Genomic DNA, 19655 nt, shown 5'->3' with positions numbered 1-19655 from the left:
AATAAACATCAAGTACTGAGTAAAAGTTATGTACAAAAATTAACTGCGGAAAAAAAAAGATCCATGAATAACTGAACATCATTTTGTCCTCCCATTTACTTTATTCCACCATTAATAGAGAGAAGGGCATCAAAAGAAGCTGTGTGATGTAAATACATGGTCCCGCATGGCCCTGCAGCATAAGGTGAAAACAATCCCCACGGCGTACGTCATATCCAGTTTGGCCGTCCCGTGTCTCCCATTACATTTTTGTTACATGACACTGCAGTAACCAGATGTCCTCCTCCGCCTCGACTCCGGCTGCAACACATCCCCTCGCTTTGATGTCAGTCTGGAACTCGCTACACAATGTGAGTCTGAACTTTTTGGATGCACCTAAAGCACATCTTCCACCTCCTGATGCTGATCTCGACAATGCTGCCGGCGCTCCGCTCGGCTCATTGAAATGCAGCTCGATTCACCGGCGAGGTGAACAGATGCGATTGTATTGCTGTCCCTGCGTAGAGGGAGAGGCACTGAAGAAGCTCCCACAGTCTCTGTCTCTGGCCAAGAGTTGGAATATTTAACAGGGGGCTATTTTGTAGTGCATATTAGAGTTTTCTTCCTTGTGTCTGGTGAAAAGTTTCTCACGTAAAGCAATTTTAGGTGCAAAAAAAACAATACTGAGCTGTTTTTTCTGAGCTCATATTGCTTTCCCTAACATGAATACATTCCATTACTCTGTGCCTCATGTGCTCCTTAAACTCAATGACATTTTGTGTTTTATTGCTTTCTTTCCCACAAAGTCGATTCAATCTCTGTGACATTTTTCAAATTCGTCTGAAATTTCAGACGCAGACTTGCTGTTTGGAATTTACTGAATGTGGCACACAGGTACGATAATTTTCTTTATCCAGCGACATCGACGTGTTAAAAGACACACAGGCACAATGACTAATGGCTGAACAAATGGCTGCATTCCATATCTCTACGTCTCTGTTTTTGCATTGTAATTATGTTTTAATGGATCCTACAGATTAATAAGTGGGACTAATATGCATGATGTCTGCGTACTGTCTGGTCAGAGACATATCATTTTGTGTCACAGCTTGTAGTCTGATTGTCTGAGCTTTCACTGTGACGAGCCGTGAAACAGAGTCATACCAGATAAATGGCAAATACTGGAAGATGGTAAATACACGATAAATATATAACATGAACATCCACCCAGACAAATCAGATATAGCAAGTCTTTAAATGAATAATCCCTTCTCTACAAGTTCCTCCTCACCGACTGTGGCCTGATGACAAAACGCGCTGTCAAGATTTATCTTCAGGAAGCAACTAAACCTGCAAACCACACCAAAGAAAACAAAACATACGTTTCCACACAGCTTTGCCACACAACCGTCACTGTCATTGCTTCCAGATATTGATTACTTCAAATACAAATACAATGTCGTGGCAGGTCTATGATTGCATGCTGCTTTGTCAATATTGTCCCAGACTCTTCACAGAAAGAAGGAATTGTTAGAAATCGAAAGGAATATAAGTGGTGGAATATCAGTGGTTACACGATTCAGTTTCCATTCAGCTTCGGCGAATCACTGTTTTGCTCACGATTTTTAGACAATATGGAGTTTCATGTCTCATAATTTTAACTGAAGAAAGAATGAAATTGTTGCTTATTTGTAATCATCTTTCAATGCTGGATTTAATCAGCAGAGAATAAGTGGTGGTAGGTTTCATGTGAGGAGCTTCAGTCGCAGATATTCAGGATGGTGAGCAAAAGCACGGCAGGAATTTAATTAACTGGGCTTCAGGAGGGTTAAACAAATCCGGGAGGCAGATTAAGCTGGAAAATAGGAACTGTCCTGATAATATTCATATGAAACAATGCATTTAAACATGACAACTGGCATGAAAGAGGATCAACCTTCAGCAAATACAAAGCAGCGCTGCACGGACAACCACGGCTTTCAAAATTTGACATGATAAATGACAAACTATCATAAATCACAGAGATTTAGTCTCGTGTCAGACATGAAGAACGAGTGTTAACTGAAAGATATAAAAAAAAAACATTTGGTCCTGTCAGGTGTCAAATGAAGATGAAAACCAAGATGAAGAAATCAATACAAACTAAAGATTGGACCTGGTCTTCTCAATTCAGAGTAAACTCTGTGGTGTCATGGCAACCGTGTCCTCCAAATCAGTGAAACATAGGCCTTTAGAGACGGCTCGTCAGTGTGAAAGAAGCCCGTTCATTTAGCATGTCTCAAATAATTGAGGTGAAGTCATCATTAACATCAGAATCACAACTGTGTGCAACTAAGATTGCAAATTGTCATATTTTATGCAATCATTCTCCCTCCAGCCCTGCTGCGAGTACTCAACCTGCATTTCATCAGTTTTGCTCGATGATGGTATGCCTAATAGCTCCTGATTTGTTTGTTGTTGCATGCATACATTGGAGAAAAAGAAGAAAGATCTTGCTGAGCAGAAGATTGATCTTGCTGAGCATAAACACTGGAAACAGGTGGAAACAGCTACCCGCTGAAGCTCCCAAGAATTTTGTCTAATCACCTGCGGCCTATTTTTCTCCTCGACAATATACTGTCATCAATTACATTCGATTTTGCTCAAAACGACTTGTTATTTTGCACCTACAACGCGCTGAAAGAAGTGACTCTCAGTGGCATAAAAACAACAACAGGTGTTACCTTCATGTAGTGAAATGATTAAAGTGTGTATTACTGTTATACCTTTCAGTCATTACACGACAGTCTGTCCATATCGCTACATTTTGAACCAATTTGCCACATCTATCTATCTAATGAAGTGCTTTTGTGTGCTGCCAGCTCGTGCAACGTGATCACGCAGGTGAAGAGCGCGAGACGTCTCAATCACTCACTTAGAGGCTACTCTTGTGCTCTGAATCCAAAACAGAGGAAGCTGCAGCTCATTATCCTGCCAAAGTGACCTTCACGTTATCTTGTCCACTGGCAAATGGGATTGCCCTTGAAGTTGAAATCTTAATCAAATCTGAGTTTGGGTTCAAGACAAAAACTGATAATCTCCAGATAGATATAAAACGCCTCATATATTGATTATTAAAAGGGGCCAATTCCCCCTGTGGGGTTATTCCAACGCTCATATAAGAAGGTAGCAGACGTCAGCACACGTATGGATCTTGGGAATGACTCTCTCACTATAATGAGCTCCACTCGGGCTTCTCCTCCCCATCCCATCTCTTTGAGGAGGGTGGGTCACTGCAGTGGCTCCTTGCTCTCTACAATCAGGAGGACACGCGGAGGCGAGATCCGCGTCACGCTGACGAGGCGCGTAATTATCATTACCGCGCGTCTTTCCGCTCCACGAGCCGCGAACACTCGCTGAGCAGCGGGGATACAGCAGACCGCGCGAAAGCAGCAGCCCGCGGGATGTCTGGGATCACCGGGAATCTGGACTGCGAGGAGTGTTTATCTTCGGCACAGGTGGCCAACGGCACGGAGCTGCGTCCGCGCTCCACCGCGGATGACGACGACGACGAACTTCTGAGGTACATCTGGAGAGAGTACTTACACCCCAAGCAGTACGAATGGGTCCTCATCGTGGCTTACATTGTTGTCTTCTTCGTCTCACTCATCGGAAACTCCTTGGGTAAGTTTTAGTCGGATGTGTGTGATGCGTTTCTTCCCGCGGCAGTCGTGCGTAATCAGTCCTGGAAGCATCCAGCAGCAGAAGAACAACGTGGACAACTTTTTGAGAACGCGAATGAGCACATACAAAGAAAAAGGAGCGTGATGCCACAATGATGAAACACATAAAGTAGTCCAGGTTTTCCTTTTGATGTTGAATGGAATCGCAGCTGCTGATGGAGAAGGGTCGAGGGGGATGCATCAGCGCGTCTCTCGGCGTTGTTGGTCAACCACAGACGCGTCTGACAGGAATTGTGCAAATTATAGCCTCTATCACTTTTTTCTCCATACAGTGAGTGCACACTTTGCTCTGGGTACAAGTAATGGGGCGGAAAAAGCTTTTTGCACACAGATTGACACAGAATTTGTCATTTAAAATACCATCATCCTATCATTCTTTCATTGCGTATGTAAGCCACTGACTAGAGTGCTTTTGTACTATAGTTTCGTGGTCATTTCAGCCTCTGATGTATTTCCAGATTGTAGTGTGGATCATCTATTGCCACATTTAACCTGATTCTCATGTATTAATGTGTTCCCAGTGTCTTGCGCTGACAGACCTGAGCAGGGCACCAACATCCCTATGATGCTGTAGGTCATTTATATCTGTTTGTGTATGGTATACCACTAAAACTGACTCCATGGCACTTTAAAAGGGGGGCTTTGAAGTAAGTGTACTGTTGCAAACCCCAGAGCAGACCACACCTGTAAAAAAAAGGGTTAAGTTGATTAAAGATTATTTCCTAAATAGTGAGGACGTCATTAGATTATATATCAGACCTTCTTCATTCTTTTTGTGTGTGTGCCAACGTCTCCGATCTGGCTCCGGAAGATATTCATCTTGTGTTGTGTTGAATTTGAAATCAAACAGCATTTTTAAATAATGATTGATTCCCAACTAGACCCACTTTTCCATGTGAACCATCAAACTTGACTGAAGTTTCATAATTGGTATCCTTTTGTAAATAGTCATGGTGAAGACAAACTTCCTTATGGAAAAGTAGGAGTATTGGACATCAAAGCAAAACTATTAATTCCCATGTTGACACAAGCAATACTATCATATCAGCAAGATCTCTCTTAGTGATCTGGATTCACTAAATTAAACATGATTCAAGTCTCACAAGGCAGATTATCACGTCCACATGAAAAGGGAGTTTGAAACAAAAAAAAACAGCATCCAACATGAAAATGTCAAGAATGGAGTGAGCTGCACATATAAGAAAAACAGTGGATTCCTGAAGAGGAAATAGCCAAATATAAAACACTCATATACATTAGTATGTAAAGACATAGCAAAATGGCAGAATAGTGAAATTATCAATACTTAAAAAATATATAATACAAGAAAATGACCCTAAAGTACCATAAAATGGGTTAATAAATCAACTCCTTACATATGTACTCACAAAGAAAACTACTATTCAAATAAGTAATACATAAGCAATAATCTACTGGTCTCAATGGAGGTACTGAAATCCAAGTGTGAAACTGAAAACAGCATATCAAATGCCTTAAATGTCAATGTAAATATCAGTCCATATCTGAGGGCATCACGGTCAGATATATTATTTAATTCTTCTGCAACAGTACATTTGAGTCATGCTGGCATATAGCTGCCTGCTGTTTATTAAAGGCCCTGGTTGAGTCATTGATTATGTTTCCAATAAAACAGCTGGTCTGCACCATTAGTTGCCTGACAGCTTCAGAACTAGACAACCCACTAACCCTGCTTTGTCTGAAAGACTGATATTCCCTTTATATCATTCTTCAGCAGATACAAGCTTCACGAATACCAATAAGTCGCTGCGCTGCAGCTCCTCAAGAACACATGGAGCTGCTTTGTGTATCCTTGAAGTCCTTGAGCTTCAGGGCTCACAGTCCCATGTTGACCGGGTGTTAATTCGATCCCTTCTTGGAGGCATGAACGCTACTTGATGGGATGCAGCAGGGGGGAGCGTGGAAAGGTTTTGGTGTTGGCCCTGGGGAGCGACAAAGCACAGCTTGGTGGTTCGAACCCGAGAAACGAGCTGAGGGTAGCAGGTCCTTCAGGTCTGCAGGACGTGTTGGGAGAGCAGTTGTTGTTCTGCGATGCCTGGAGATTATACACTTCAGGGTATCATCCTCATCCACACCAATGAACGTTAGTGCCTTTGCCTTGGTTTTGTTTGCTAATTTGTCTCTTTTCGCTGCACTAGATGTTACTATTTCAGCCACTTTGGTCCAACAACCATAAGCACTGAGCAAGCAGCACATGTGGGGATTCTGTGGGTTACTGAGGCTGCTAGGACTCAGACATATGGGCAGCTGAACCACAGCAATGAATTATTAGTGTTGCAGTCGACATATTTGATCGGACACTTGAGGAAAATACTTTTTAATAATGAAGAAAACTGAAGATTTAAAGCTGCACAAGGAGCCCCATGTTACTGGGAGTCACTCGATTAAATGTGACCCTCAAAAACACTGCCTAATGGAGCTTTATGCAGCAGGGACGTGGCGTGCAGAATTAATCAGTTTTAATTGGAAATTATTCACAAATTGGAACTGTTAGCCTGATTGTCTAAACCCTCGTGAGAGCCAGCTGGAGAGAGTACCAGTGTGAGAGTGTTATTCCAAGTCTTAGAAAAACAGGGAGAGGAACAGATTCCACGTGGTCAAATGCTTGGTAACACTGGAGAAACAACGTATTTCAGAAGCATGTTGTCGGATTACACACTGATGTGCAGTAAGATACACTCAGTCATTGCTCAACGATGGCCTTGGATTCAGAAATATCAGTCAACTGTACAGATTGCATGAATCAAACGGGTATTATATGACAAAGTCAAATTGACATGTGCTTTAGTTTTTGTCTGCTTGTCCTGGACCTGAAACGAAAAGGCTTTGAGATTGTAATTTCAACCTGGGTCGAAATAGGACGCCGGGGAAGGACTTCACATCGAGAGGGATTTGATTAAAGGGGCCAACAACAGGCAGGAACTGTTGATGATGAACGGAGGCAGAGAGGTCAAACCAGAGAGGCGTACGCACTACTGCTGATGTAGTGGATCTGCAGTCTGATTACAGAGGAAAACAAAACTCCAACCAAACAGGGCAAACAAGGTGGTGGATGAAATACTTCACAGCACGTTTCTTATGCAGGCTGTCAGACAAGTGTTGTTGCTTCTACTGAGTGTATCGGTGAGGAAAGGGGAAGCGGTTATCTGCAGTCGACTGTACAAACTGCTTCAGGAAGTATTTACAGCCTGCTGCCCGTGTACTGTAATCAGTTACATGTTAGTCATTACACGTCTGCAGCCGCAGACAACTAGAATATCTTTGAAGTCTTCATGGTTTGGAGTAAAGGTGGACTTTAGCTGCATTCTTTTCCTGGATTTTCAAATATGTGGAAGATATTTGCATTTATGAAAGATACGAACATTTAAAATGCTAAACTAAAAAGCAGTGACATATTTTACCAACTGCTGTTTTAAGTTTGGAAATAACTTAAAGGGGTAGTTTACATTTTTTTGAACTTGCATGAGGTACTCAGCTAAAGTCAGTGTATTTAGACAAACAGGCAGGAGATGCTGAGCAACGAACTGCTGTGGGAGTGTACGCTGTATTTAGGATATTTTCCCCACTAAACCCTGCCGTCAGACAGCTTTCCAATGGGGAACTGAAGGCATTATATAATCCTCCTCAAATGCACCAGACCCCTTTGACAAAAGCAATCATTTTACGTCGGGAGTTGCTGCTCTTCCGCTGCTTTGATCAGTTAGTGCGTTTGCCTATAAGTCTCTAAAGTTTAGATTTCAATACACAGAGAACATTCCCATGAAGCTACTGAATGAATAACAAAAGAAAATAGAAGGTAAGGGCACCTGCCCTTTAAAGTTATAATAATTGACATTTGACAGTTGTTGTTTGTAGTGACACAGCATTCAAAGGAGGCCCCTCCTCCCTGGCTCAATGAGCGAGCAAGGGAGAGAGAGAGAGAGAGGGCTGCAATGATCGAGGGAGCTACAAAGTGAGTGAATGAAGAGAATGAGCAGCGTTAGTGAGAACAAAGCAGGGAATCAGACGAATAAGTCTTTTTATGATTGTTCCACGGCGCTTGTGTTGTAAAGTGCAAATTAACACCCATCTGCACAACCCTAGAGACGATGTCAACACAGCCACTCTGACAGCAGGGGAAGGACACAGAGGCTGGGGAACAGTGATGTAACAACAATGCATTAAAAGACGATAAATTATGGTCTAGAAATGAGCTTGATAGCTAATAGCTGGGTACATTTGAGTGCTAATTCAAGACATTTAAACTGATGTTGGTGTGGAGTTCATAATAAGCTGTGGTTGGCAGGGCAGACATTTAAATGTGGCTTCGTCGCATCCAAACCAGTCACAACAATAGCAGACGGGAACACACACAGAATGAAAATGCATTAGTGCATATAGCAATACTTTTGCTATATTGAGCATTTACATTCATACATGACAATAAAAGGCCAAGCAGGGACACAGATGAAGCATCTTATTTAGGTCGGACAGTTGCAGCACTCTCTTATTCATATTTTAAAAAATGAAGATTCTTGTTTTTTTGGCTGATATTTGCATTTATGTACGAACGTTGTAATGTTAAAGTCACAACATATGTACATAATAGTCTACTTGCATTGTAGTTGTTGTCTTATCGGCTATAGGTCTAAGTAGGATGCACATATCTATACACAAATCTTGCAGGTATTCATGACTTTGTTCTTTCATGCGTGGTTCTGAAAGTCGAGATGCGTTTCCACCTGCAGCAGCATGGTGCACAAAGGGAGCTCTACAGAAACAGAAACATGTCCATTCAACTACAGTACTATAGACTTTCCTGTCTTTGATGTTGTGCATTCAGATACAGTCACAGCCAGACTTTTCATCCTGCTTATATAATCCACTACAAGTCCAATGTATCACCTCTGCGCATTAAAAAAGTGATGATATCACATATATGGGGCTTGAAAAAAGAAAGTTCACATAAGAAACACTTGAATCTGAAAGGAGTCATTCAACGCCAATGATGAAATCCAACTAAAGAGTCCGCTGACAGTTAGGTACGATTTAAAAGGACAGAGTTCACCTACTGTTCTCCCGAGCTATTTCTGTGTTTCTGTCCCTCACACTCCTGTTGCAGCTGGTGAGACAGCAACACTTTCATCTTGGTTACTCTTATTGCTTCTTTGTGCTTCATGACCTATTGTAAAGGTGCTGGATTTTGCTCATGCATTTCAAAAGAGGGGTAGAGCCAGACAAATGTCATCCCAACAGCAAATTCACCCACATTATTGGCCCGTCTGACTGACGAGCAGAATCACCTTGGAAACATTACGTCATGACGCAGTCAGATATAATGTTCTAGGTAATTATTAGAAATATAGTATTGCTGAAGGTCTTGAAAAACTGTCTCTTGAGCAACTGAAATGGATTGATTGCACAGCAAGTAAACAAAAATAACATCACACATTACGGAACATTGTTAACGATACAGAAAAATACATATTTAACATTGCTTGTAGCGGCTGAATCCCAATCAATAAGGTTCTGTAAAGTGCCACGACCCCCCACCCCCCACCCCCCTCTGGCTCCGCTAAATATCGGCACAGTTAATTGAATCATGGGGTCTTTGAAATGCCATCAGTGGGATATTATGGGAAGCATGAATCATGCAGCATACAGGTACAGGACTGGTAGATGGACACTTAATTGCAGTAAGGGCAGAAGGCGTTCTTCCCCCGAGGAAGTCCTCTTAAATCCATCTTGACAGCACACTCAGGTGTCTGTGCACTGCCTTGTTCCAACTCTCAGACACTGAATTGATTTTTCCACTCCGCCCACCAGCGGTTCTGCATCCCCGCTGCCACCTCCGTTGTGCCCCAGTTGCACATGATTATGAACTCGCCGTCACAATGCTGCTTTTTGCAGTTGCAAGAGAGCGATGTATTTTACAGTCTCAAGACAAGACACTGGCAATTTGTTCAGCTGTGTAAACTGAACAAAGAGAAGGCAAATGGCTTTTATAGAGAGCTTTTGGGGGGGGGCAACCACAGGTGCCATCCCTGTGGGCTATATATTCATTCAGAGAAACAGAGTCTTTTTTTCTCAGCATGATATCAATGTGCACACAGCAGCAGCCGCAGGTAGACAGCTGAAAGCAGAGAGATTACAAACAACAAATAAAAGCTGAACTGTAGAAACTTCTAGAACTGGGATGACCATGAGTTTCCGCCGTATTATAAGCGGCGACACAGCGGATGTATTCTGATCCTCTGCAGGAGATGATCGTGAAACGTTTTCAGATTTTTTCGTAACTTGAAAAACCATAATGTATTTCGGCTAATTCCGGACTCTCGGGTAGATAAGTATGTAATAATTGGCGTGAAATTTGGTGAGGCAGCTGCAAAACTCTTGATAATTAATTTCTCTAATAATTAAAACACTCAAGTGTGACAGTCACAGCATTTAATGTCACACAACACATTTAAATGTAATCGTGCATTTCTGATTGATTGATATTTTGCCAACAGGACAAAAAGTGTAAACAGGACTATGATTACTTTGCGATTCAAAGTCCATGACTGACAGCGTGATTTACATGAAAATATGTTTGCCTTCACTGAGTCCTTGTGCGGTGTTTGATTGTGCATCCTTTTCAGTTTGTTTTGCAGTGTGGAAAAACCGCCACATGCGCACCGTGACCAACTACTTCATAGTGAATCTCTCCTTCGCCGACGTCTTGGTGACCATCATCTGCCTGCCTGCGAGTCTCGTGGTAGACATCACAGAGACGTGGTTCTTCGGAAACACGCTTTGCAAAATCGTGCCGTATCTTCAGGTATGTGATCAACGTTTTAAAAAACAGGATATAAGAAAAGTCGACCCGAGCAGAAAAACTCATTTAAAAAAAAGGGTTTGTGAATATGTGTGTAAAAAAGGGGCCATGTGGGAGCTGAGAGAGAGATACGGACCATGAAGGCCGGCTTTGAAGGTTCAGCTTGGCTTCTTCCTTAATGGTGAGGAGAAAAGAGAGCAAGAGGACCTAGACAAGCAGAGCACCTCTGCTCCTATTATTTTTCTTACTTTCTCTGTATTTATGAGGGTAAAAAAAAAAATACTGTGTGAGATGTCTCATGTACGACGGCGTATTAGGGCCACTGTCGAAAAAAAAAAAAAAAAAAAAACGGAGCCGAGAGAGGTGGGCAATATTCTGAGATTAAAAGTCACAAATTTGCTAGTTTTAAAGTGGCAAATTTGCGACTTTAAAACTAGCAAATTTGCGAGTTTTAAAGTGGCGAATTTGCTAGTTTATTACGATGCTAACAACCCGCATTTATGCTAGCTAACTTCCCATGAATGTAGCTTTTATCTTTCTAATTAATCCATCCTGTGTGTCAATGCTTTGCTAAGGTCCTTAGGGTGATGGCTCTTGATGGTTAGTGTTGGTTAATTTTATATGGGCCAAATTGTCATCTTACGGTATGTGTGTCGGTATGTGATCGGGTGGTTTGGCTAAGCTAGTGGTCATAGAGGAAGAAATCACGTAGCTTGACCCGGATGTTTGCCGTTGCTATGACAACAAGTGAAAGCTACCGCTAGCTTAGGCAAACTACCTGCTCAATAAACACAAATAAGATGACAATTTGGCCCATATAAAATTAACCAACAATAACCATCAACAGCCATTACCTTAAGGGCCATAGCAAAGCGTCACACGTTGGGATGAATTAATTAGAAAGATAAAAGGGACATTCGGAAGCGAAGTTAGCTAGCATAAATGCAGGTTGTTAGCATCGTAATAAACTAGCAAATTTGCCACTTTAAAACTCGCAAATTTGTGACTTTTAATCTCAGAATATTGCCCACCTCTCTCGGCTCCGTTTTTTTTTTTTTTTTTTCGACAGTGGCCCTAATACGCCATCATACTCATGTTATCCAAAGAGTGATGTAATGCCAGAAAGCGTCAGTGTGAAGAGAGTGGACCTAAATCCTGCAAAAATCCAATATCTTACCATATTCAATACACACCTGCATATTGAATATGGAATATTATTGGTATTGGTGAATACCACCAATATGTTGTGAAGTATTATGTGATCAACACATTGACTGAATGTATTCCGGACATGGACATGATGCTGTGCTGGCTGCTAGTTTGCTACCCACGCCAGCCAACAACAAGAAACAATGTTGCCATTTTATTCTTCAGCAAAACCAAGAGACAAGGAGACATTTCTACAAAGAGCGGTCTCTTTCAAGCTAATTCAAAATCAATAAAAAAGCTCAATCATGTCAGAAGATAGCCGCCGCATTTCGAGATCGCACACGTTGAAGTTTTCACTCATAGGAAATATTATGAACTGTGTGGGAGGGATGTAGCTCATCTAAAAGCAAATCGTGTTTATCTCGGTGAAGACTGTAGGCTACTGAATATACATGATGATGTCCCTGGCTTTGACCATGAATAGGTTTATGGCGTATAGTATTTGAAAATATGTAAAAGGAACGTAACCCCGCTACCAAGACGTGTTGCAGAAGTCAAGGCAAACAGATATGTCACTTTGTGATGCGAGAGATTACATCTGTGTTCAATTGGAGAGGCTGTAATCACAGTTGTGGTCGTAATGGAAAATATATGTATATATTTATATATACATACACAGCTCATGTGAGAGAATGTTCTATACAAGTGAACAAGCTCACTTTTGTGTCAAGTTGTGCGTTTTGCACCGTATTTACCTTCACGTTTGCGGCTGCTGCTCAGGGCCACCTCATGCTGCTTTTATAAACCCGGAAGGATCCATCTCCCCCAGATGTATTCCCACTTGGGAATTCTCCCTGCATTTTATGTGACATTGTATTACCTCAGGCGGGAGCATGTTACGAATCCAACAACATAATTGATACCTGACATACATAATGAAACAGTCGAGGAAAACTGTCCTGAATGAATATTTATATTTGAATAATGAAATTACAGTCAGAAAGTCTTTCGGCTTGTAGTTGCACTTTGATGTAATATTAAAGTAAAGGAGAGGGACGGCCCTCGGCAGCACAAGAAAAATATCCTGTTTTGTGTTATTTTTACCGTTCACATGGCCTCAAAACCTAAACCTACCAATCCCCTGCAGCTCACCTGCAGGCTGGCTCTGTGCTTTCTGTTTGCAGCAGTCTTCCCCATCACCAACAATCTCAAGCTCTCAAGCTCAACACATCTGCTGATGTATTATTGATTTTCTGTCAGGGAGAGGACAATTATGTGAGGATTTGTCTCCTGCTGCTTACTGGGGAATGCTTTCTCCACTCTTTTTTTAGACCATTTAAATGAAGGAAATGAGTCAGAGAAAAGTGATTTACTTTACCGTTGGCGTCCTTAAGCTAAACATTTCAAAGTGATGGGGCTGAGAGCGTTTATTTCCCGCAGGACACGGACCCAGCAGAACTCACGGGGGTTTCCCCCTCTAATGAAATTGGTGGCACTGCTCAGCCTTTGAGCTTTCAGTGGAGTCACCGACATTCCTGGAGATAATGAGATAATGAGAGCATACTCAACAATAGACAGTATTTCATGCATCGACATGCCACTTCTAACATTGAACAGATTCCACAGAATTGAAATCTCATTCCATCTGCTATGATTGCACCTTCCCCAGAGTCTCATTGAGAGCAAGGCAGGTGAATAATTCAGATGGAGGTGAGAGGAGACTGCTCTCAATCATGGAAGCTTGATCTCTACAGAGGTTAAATCCTGTATTGTGAAAGCAAGTGCAGCCATTGTACTTTGGTGAATACCAGTGATTGCTATTCTGATGGGGATAAAATGTGGCTCAAATCAGGCATTGTGGTGCTCTATTACCCACCAGAGTGATTACCTTACTGTCAGATGCTACATGTTATATTGCAAAGAAATGATAAAAGGATGTTTGCTGTTAAGCTTATTTTTTTAAAATTTGTAATATCCGTCTGTTGGAAATCATTCTTTTTGCAGACAAAATGTGTGAAAGATAGCCGATAGTCTTATCAGACAGATAGGACTTTAATAAAAAAAAAATTTTAGATCTGCTTTACGTTTACCTTGGACAGCAAATTGATTTAATCTTTCTTCTTTCCTATAAGAAACATGGATTTAATCCTTTTGTATCTGTTCATCTCTACATTCGTCAGATATGGTCTCCTGCAGCTGCCTTAGGAGCAGAGCTGACAGTTACATAGAAAGGCTGTATTTAAAACTGCAGTAACACATTCATGTAATCACTGCCCGTAAAAACGTCTCTATCTAACTGCTGTTTCTTTGTTCTCTTCTCCAGACCATCTCCGTTTCTGTTTCCGTCCTCACACTGAGTTGCATTGCCCAGGACCGTTGGTATGCTATCTGCCACCCACTGATGTTCAAGAGCACAGCCAAGAGGGCTCGCAAGAGTATCATTGTCATCTGGGTGGTGTCGTGCATCATCATGATCCCTCAGGCCATTGTGATGGAGAGCAGCAGCCTGCTGCCTGAACTAACAAACAAGACCAGCCTGTTCACAGTGTGTGATGAACACTGGGGAGGTTAGTTTTCATAAATCAGAAACACTGGATCAAACAGTGTTTATCCATTCTAATGTAAGCAACAAACAGCAGCATGCCCTGCTAACCAGCTTACTGTCTATAAACGTTACATCCAAAGACACAGGCCTGGTGTTAGGCGTTTCTACTGAAAGGTTACAAGGGTTTTCTGAGTTCTGCCGGCCTGCTGAGAGCTGAATGACCCTTGCAGGATCATTGTAATGATTTATAAGGCAAAGAACAGTTTAAAAACATCTTTGGGGATAAACAATCTGAAGTCTAAATTTTATGAAAATGGAAACCGAGGCGCTGAGAACATCATTTGATTACCATCACAAGGTGATGAAGTGTTCTTAAAGAGAGTTAAGGGGAGGATGTATTATTCAGCATCGTTGATTGTAGCAGCAGAGCGCCGCGTCCCCTTCTGTTACAGCTTAGGTCATTGTTAAACGATGAAACTCGCACCATTGAGAAAAATTGCGCGCTGATAAAACCACTTGATTCATTGATCTCCGGAAACAAAGCTGTGGATGTGAGCACAGGCCGACTTTGTGGTGGATTTGTGGAGATATTTCGGCCTGTGATTAAATGCATCCGCCACTTAGAAATCAAACGTTCGATATTGTTGTTAAGGCTCGAGCGTTTGAATTATGAAAGTGACACTTCCCTGGCAACACATTTCACAAATGTGGTAGCAGGCGACGTGACCCAGATGTAGACGCTGCGACGCGGTTGGTTGATTTACAGGCATTTAATTAATGCAAAGTCGTTAAATGGAAGTGAAGTTGGCAACTGGCAGGCAGTCAGTTAATCGGGCAGAAACATCCAAAGGCACTGAGGCAGGAAGGCAGACCTGTGGCACATCAGCACATGCTTTATTTTGACTTGAGAGAGTGAATTTCATACCAAATATATTTGTTTCCGCATTAAAAAAACCTAACTTTCAATTAACATTTTAGTATAACTGTCTGAAATTCTTGAAAGCACATTCGTAAAGAACACCACTTTCAGATATAGAGATATGAATCAAAGAAACCTTGCAAATGTCGGTATCAAGGAAACGCTACGACTCCAATAAAACATACTCTGTTCAAAAAACGTATTACCTTAAACATTTTATTTTCATCACTGATGAACCTGACACTGACATTTTTATAATATATTATGACTTTTTCCTAATGTGACTTTTTCATGACATTTTTATGATACTATGACTTCTTGACATTTTTTCATGCCTCACAAAATATGACCTTTGATGGTATTTCATGTCATACTATACTGTGACATTTCTTGAGGGTTCCCATGAGTCCTGGAAAACCTGGAAAAAAGTTGACCTATTTTCCAGTCATTAATGGCAAAAAGTAAAACATGGAAAAATCTTGTGCGTCTTATTATTTCAGCATTCTCCTAGTTCTCTTGCCTGATTTCAGACAGAATTTCCGAGTGGGCAGATTCAAAGGTTCTGGATTCAGGCAACTACTTCCCTTTAGCTGAGAATGAACTCCTGGGTTTTCTATCTCCCAGAAACACATCACATCACATCTGAGAGACTTGAGTTATGTTCAGCATCATATTAACACTCGGATGGCAGTTTATGGACAAGAGTGATTTGAATAGGCTGCTCTCGGTTATGACACATTGTTGCACAGATTGGATGACATATCATTTGACTAATTAATACTCTGTAATCATATTTGACCATTTGGCAGTACATATGTGGCCCACTAGGTGGTGTTCTGAGGCCCACAGTGATGAACCAGCTCTCGTTTTGCATGCGAAGTCAGAGACCCATTGTATTAAAAATGATGAGGACTGACAAGCATAGTAACAGTAACTAAGGGGCTCACCATCCAGACAGTTTTCAATCAAATGATGATGTTTTTTTCTTTCTTTGTTTCCATTCAACAGCGGATATCTACCCAAAGGTGTATCACACGTGTTTCTTCATTGTCACGTACATCGCACCCTTATGTCTCATGGTCCTGGCGTATATCCAGATCTGTCACAAGCTGTGGTGTCAACAGGTTTGCTTTGTTTCCTACAAAAATAAGCAATACATCAGCTCTTACAAAGCCACGTTTACAACTTCTGATGTGTGCACATTTTGAAAAATACAGATTCCTGGAAGCACATCAGTGCTGCAGAGGAAGTGGAGGTCCTTCCAGTGCTCGGCTCCGGTTCCGGGCCCGGGAGAGCCCGTCAGGATCAGGACCATCGCGGTTTGTGCCGAGATCAAACAGGTCCGAGCCCGACGCAAGACTGCTCGCATGCTGATGGTGGTGCTCTTTGTATTTGCCCTGTGCTACCTGCCAATCAGCGTGCTCAATGTGATGAAAAGGTAGGGCTATCTCCAGGTCTGCCGCTTCAAGGATCACATTAAATACAGATGCTGTATGTGATGAAACAGGGCTCACATTAAACGTACTGAATTCTTGCTCGTTTTCTGCAATCTTGTTGTAAAATAATGGGATTTATAACGGGAATGCATTACCAAATTAATCTTTAACTGATGCATGTCTGATTTACCTGCAGAGTCTTTGGGACTTTCAAGAAGACAAATGACAGAGAGACAGTGTATGCATGGTTCACGTTCTCACACTGGCTCATATATGCCAACAGTGCAGCAAATCCCATCATCTACAACTTCCTCAGCGGTAAGTTTGGAACCTGCCCCATCATTTAGACCAGTTGTGTAGGTTCATCACTGCCCTCTAGTGGCCACAACAATACAGCTCACTGGTTTAAATCCCTCATCTGATATTGTGCATGTACAAATAGTATCTAATACAAAACTCAAAGATACATTTGTATTCATCACACAAATGTTACTTAGCAGTTTTCAGATGTTGTTTTGCTCCAAGGCGTATAAAAATTCAGAGAAAGGTTCGCCTTTCTTTTTCTTTTCCAACAGGGAAGTTCCGTGGGGAATTCAAAGCAGCCTTTTCCTGCCAAGGTCAAACTCGAACTCAGAGGGCGAGACCCAGAGCGAGCACAGACAGCAGGAAGTCGCTGTCGACTCAAGTCAACAACATGGACAATGTGTCACGCATATCAGATCAGATAGTGTAGTCTTATAATGCAGGCAGGCAGTTCTTAGAGAGTTTTATGTTTGTTTCATGAGGACACTTGTATGTAAATATGTAAATAATGAGCTTTAGAGAACTTTCTGAAGACCTTCTCACTTCTTTCACAGGATTCACTTGTAATTCAGGACTCTATTTATTATCAAACGACAACATTTGAATGTCACACCATAATATTTTATGATATATGGGTTTAACGACATCATTTTAAATTGCACTTGGAAAATGTTATTGTATTGTTATTGTAAATGTAATATTTTGACTGAATGACTCGCATGAATCTGTATTACTGTTTATCGTTTACAACAGAAGAGAAGGTGCTATAGAGAATAAGTCTTAATTAAATACATGATTGTATGATTCTGTGTATAAAGAGTGTGAAAACGATGCTAGGTCAAGTGTCATAAACACCCACCACATGCTACCTGCATGAAAGCGTCCCGGCGGACGTCATTGTGAAGCCTTTTTTTCACTCGGCAGACACGGCGTTTGTTTTGAACATCAGTAAAGTGGTCTTTGTTCCACTGGAGTTGCACATTTGTCCACTATGAATACCAACGGCCCACTCGAAGGTCCCTTTTGAAGTGTACTGAAATGCTTTTGTGACTCAGCCCTCTGCTGACGGCTTCGGAGCCCGGGAGACACTGTCCAGTCGGAGAGCCGGTGGATGTCACGCATTTTTATACTAAAACCAAGCGACACTTTAAAGGGAGCAACACACGACATTCAGAGTGGACAGCTGTTTGCTGGGTAGATATAGAGGAGTAATGGCAAACAGCAATGCAGTGCACAAGCATTTACTTTCTCATCGTTGTCCAGACAGAGAGTTACAAAATCCCCCTCTCCTGTCCTTAAGTCCACACAGTTTACATATATTTTGTAATGTAAATGTATTTTTTTGTGTGTGTAATTGTCTTTTTTTTTCTGAAAGTAACTGCATAGTTTATTTTTCTACCATTAGAAACAATAACACTGAATATGAATGCTGCTGGTTAGTGACTATGAGCACGTGGCTTTTGGTTTTACATGCTTCTGAGAGTCAAATATTTAAAATCCCTATAGAATTACAAATCCCTTTCATTTTGAGTTTCTTTATTCAAAATTGTAACAGCCTTTGTCAACGCATTCACATAATGTGTTTTCACTCGTCTTGGATCTTGAGCATGACCAGCATGCTGTTTCTAATTTTCATGGGATTTGATGTTTCATGCAGCCAGGCTCCAGCACAATTACTGCAGAATTTTGCAATATTCACCAAGAATGATATGTTTATTCTCAAGCTGCTCAAAAATACGATTGGCCCCGGCACTTTCCTGCTCTGACCCCGATTAAGCACTGCAAAAAGCAAGAATCATAGATATAAAATTGGAAAATGTACCATAAAAATGTGAAAAATATCTTAAATTATTAAATGTTAAAATGGATGAAATGTGCAAATGTTCCCATATCAAGTTTAAAGAACGTGCAATTATGCTAATTTGTTATCGGATCATTTACGAAATGAGTATCAGATCTAAGATATTTTACAAAATGACTGGAGCAGCATGTCTGCCCGCTATGCCCCCGTTAATCAACACGACTGACGAGTGAATATTCAATCTTTATTGACAAACCATGTCTTTTCCATGAATATGTCGCCCCGCTGCTCTGCTCTCGGTTTGCCTGTTCACCTTTGCTCGATGCTCTATAAGAGTAATTAATGTTATGGATGTTATGAAGTTCTGGAATTGAGCTTCTTTGTCTGTCGTCATATTTGATGATGTTGTCACCCTAAAAAAAGGCGAGGAAATGTGATAATGATTTTGTGTTATTGTGGATGTCAAATATAATTCATGGTGCTCTTAGATTGATGCTAGATCGTTAATCTGGTGCATGCCTCGCTGCTGCTAGCAAGAGAATGTTTTTTTGACCACAGAGAAGCAAAATGTTTCATTACATAAAAACATGTGATTTTTGTGTGCAAAAGAGTGAAATAGAGAAAAGACTAATGCACATATTGTTTCTTTTAACGTCAACGTTATGAATGAAGCTTTGATGCTTCAAACTATTCTGTAGAGTCTAAGTTATGGATATGATTTGGATCGTGTTGTTAGAAATATTTATGATTTAATGCTAAACAAAACAAGACACTGTGATACTGTTGCACTGAGCACACACAGACAGGCTTTTCATAAAGGGAGCCGTTGTTTGAATAGAAGACTTTGCTAATAAATATTTTTTTAAGTTTATTCAAAGCTCCGCCCGAGCTGAGCCACGTCGTCGCCCCCTGGTGATCGGATCACCGATCTGTGATCTCGAGTTACCGCACGAAGACATTATGAAA

General features: G+C 41.3%; 1 protein-coding gene across 2 annotated transcripts; it reads left to right on the top strand.

Moving 5' to 3' along the window:
* The first annotated feature begins 3416 nt into the window (after positions 1–3416).
* hcrtr2 (hypocretin (orexin) receptor 2) lies at positions 3417–17542 on the top strand. Of its 2 annotated transcripts, none has more exons than XM_084021019.1 (7): positions 3417–3642; positions 10373–10539; positions 14009–14252; positions 16158–16273; positions 16367–16587; positions 16782–16903; positions 17161–17542. In XM_084021019.1, the coding sequence occupies exons 1-7, from the start codon at positions 3423–3425 to the stop codon at positions 17316–17318; spliced, it is 1248 nt and encodes a 415-aa protein (XP_083877145.1). In that variant the 5' UTR covers positions 3417–3422; the 3' UTR covers positions 17319–17542. The 2 variants fall into 2 exon arrangements, with proteins under 2 accessions (XP_083877145.1, XP_083877144.1); XM_084021018.1 differs by having other exon boundaries at positions 10361–10539; positions 17161–17539.
* The last annotated feature ends 2113 nt before the right edge of the window (positions 17543–19655 follow it).

Source organism: Eutrigla gurnardus, assembly GCF_963514095.1.
Source record: "Eutrigla gurnardus genome assembly, chromosome: 11".
Taxonomy (NCBI): Eukaryota; Metazoa; Chordata; class Actinopteri; order Perciformes; family Triglidae; genus Eutrigla; species Eutrigla gurnardus.
Note: the sequence above shows the minus strand (reverse complement) of the source record. Positions and strands in the feature narration are given on the sequence as shown.

Coding starts and splice junctions, on each gene's coding strand:
- hcrtr2 (XM_084021018.1), top strand. CDS start 3,423: ATGTCTGGGATCACCGGGAATCTGGACTGCGAGGAGTGTTTATCTTCG. Junction 3,643..10,360: donor ACTCATCGGAAACTCCTTGG/GTAAGTTTTAGT, acceptor CATCCTTTTCAG/TTTGTTTTGCAGTGTGGAAA. Junction 16,588..16,781: donor GTGCTCAATGTGATGAAAAG/GTAGGGCTATCT, acceptor ATTTACCTGCAG/AGTCTTTGGGACTTTCAAGA.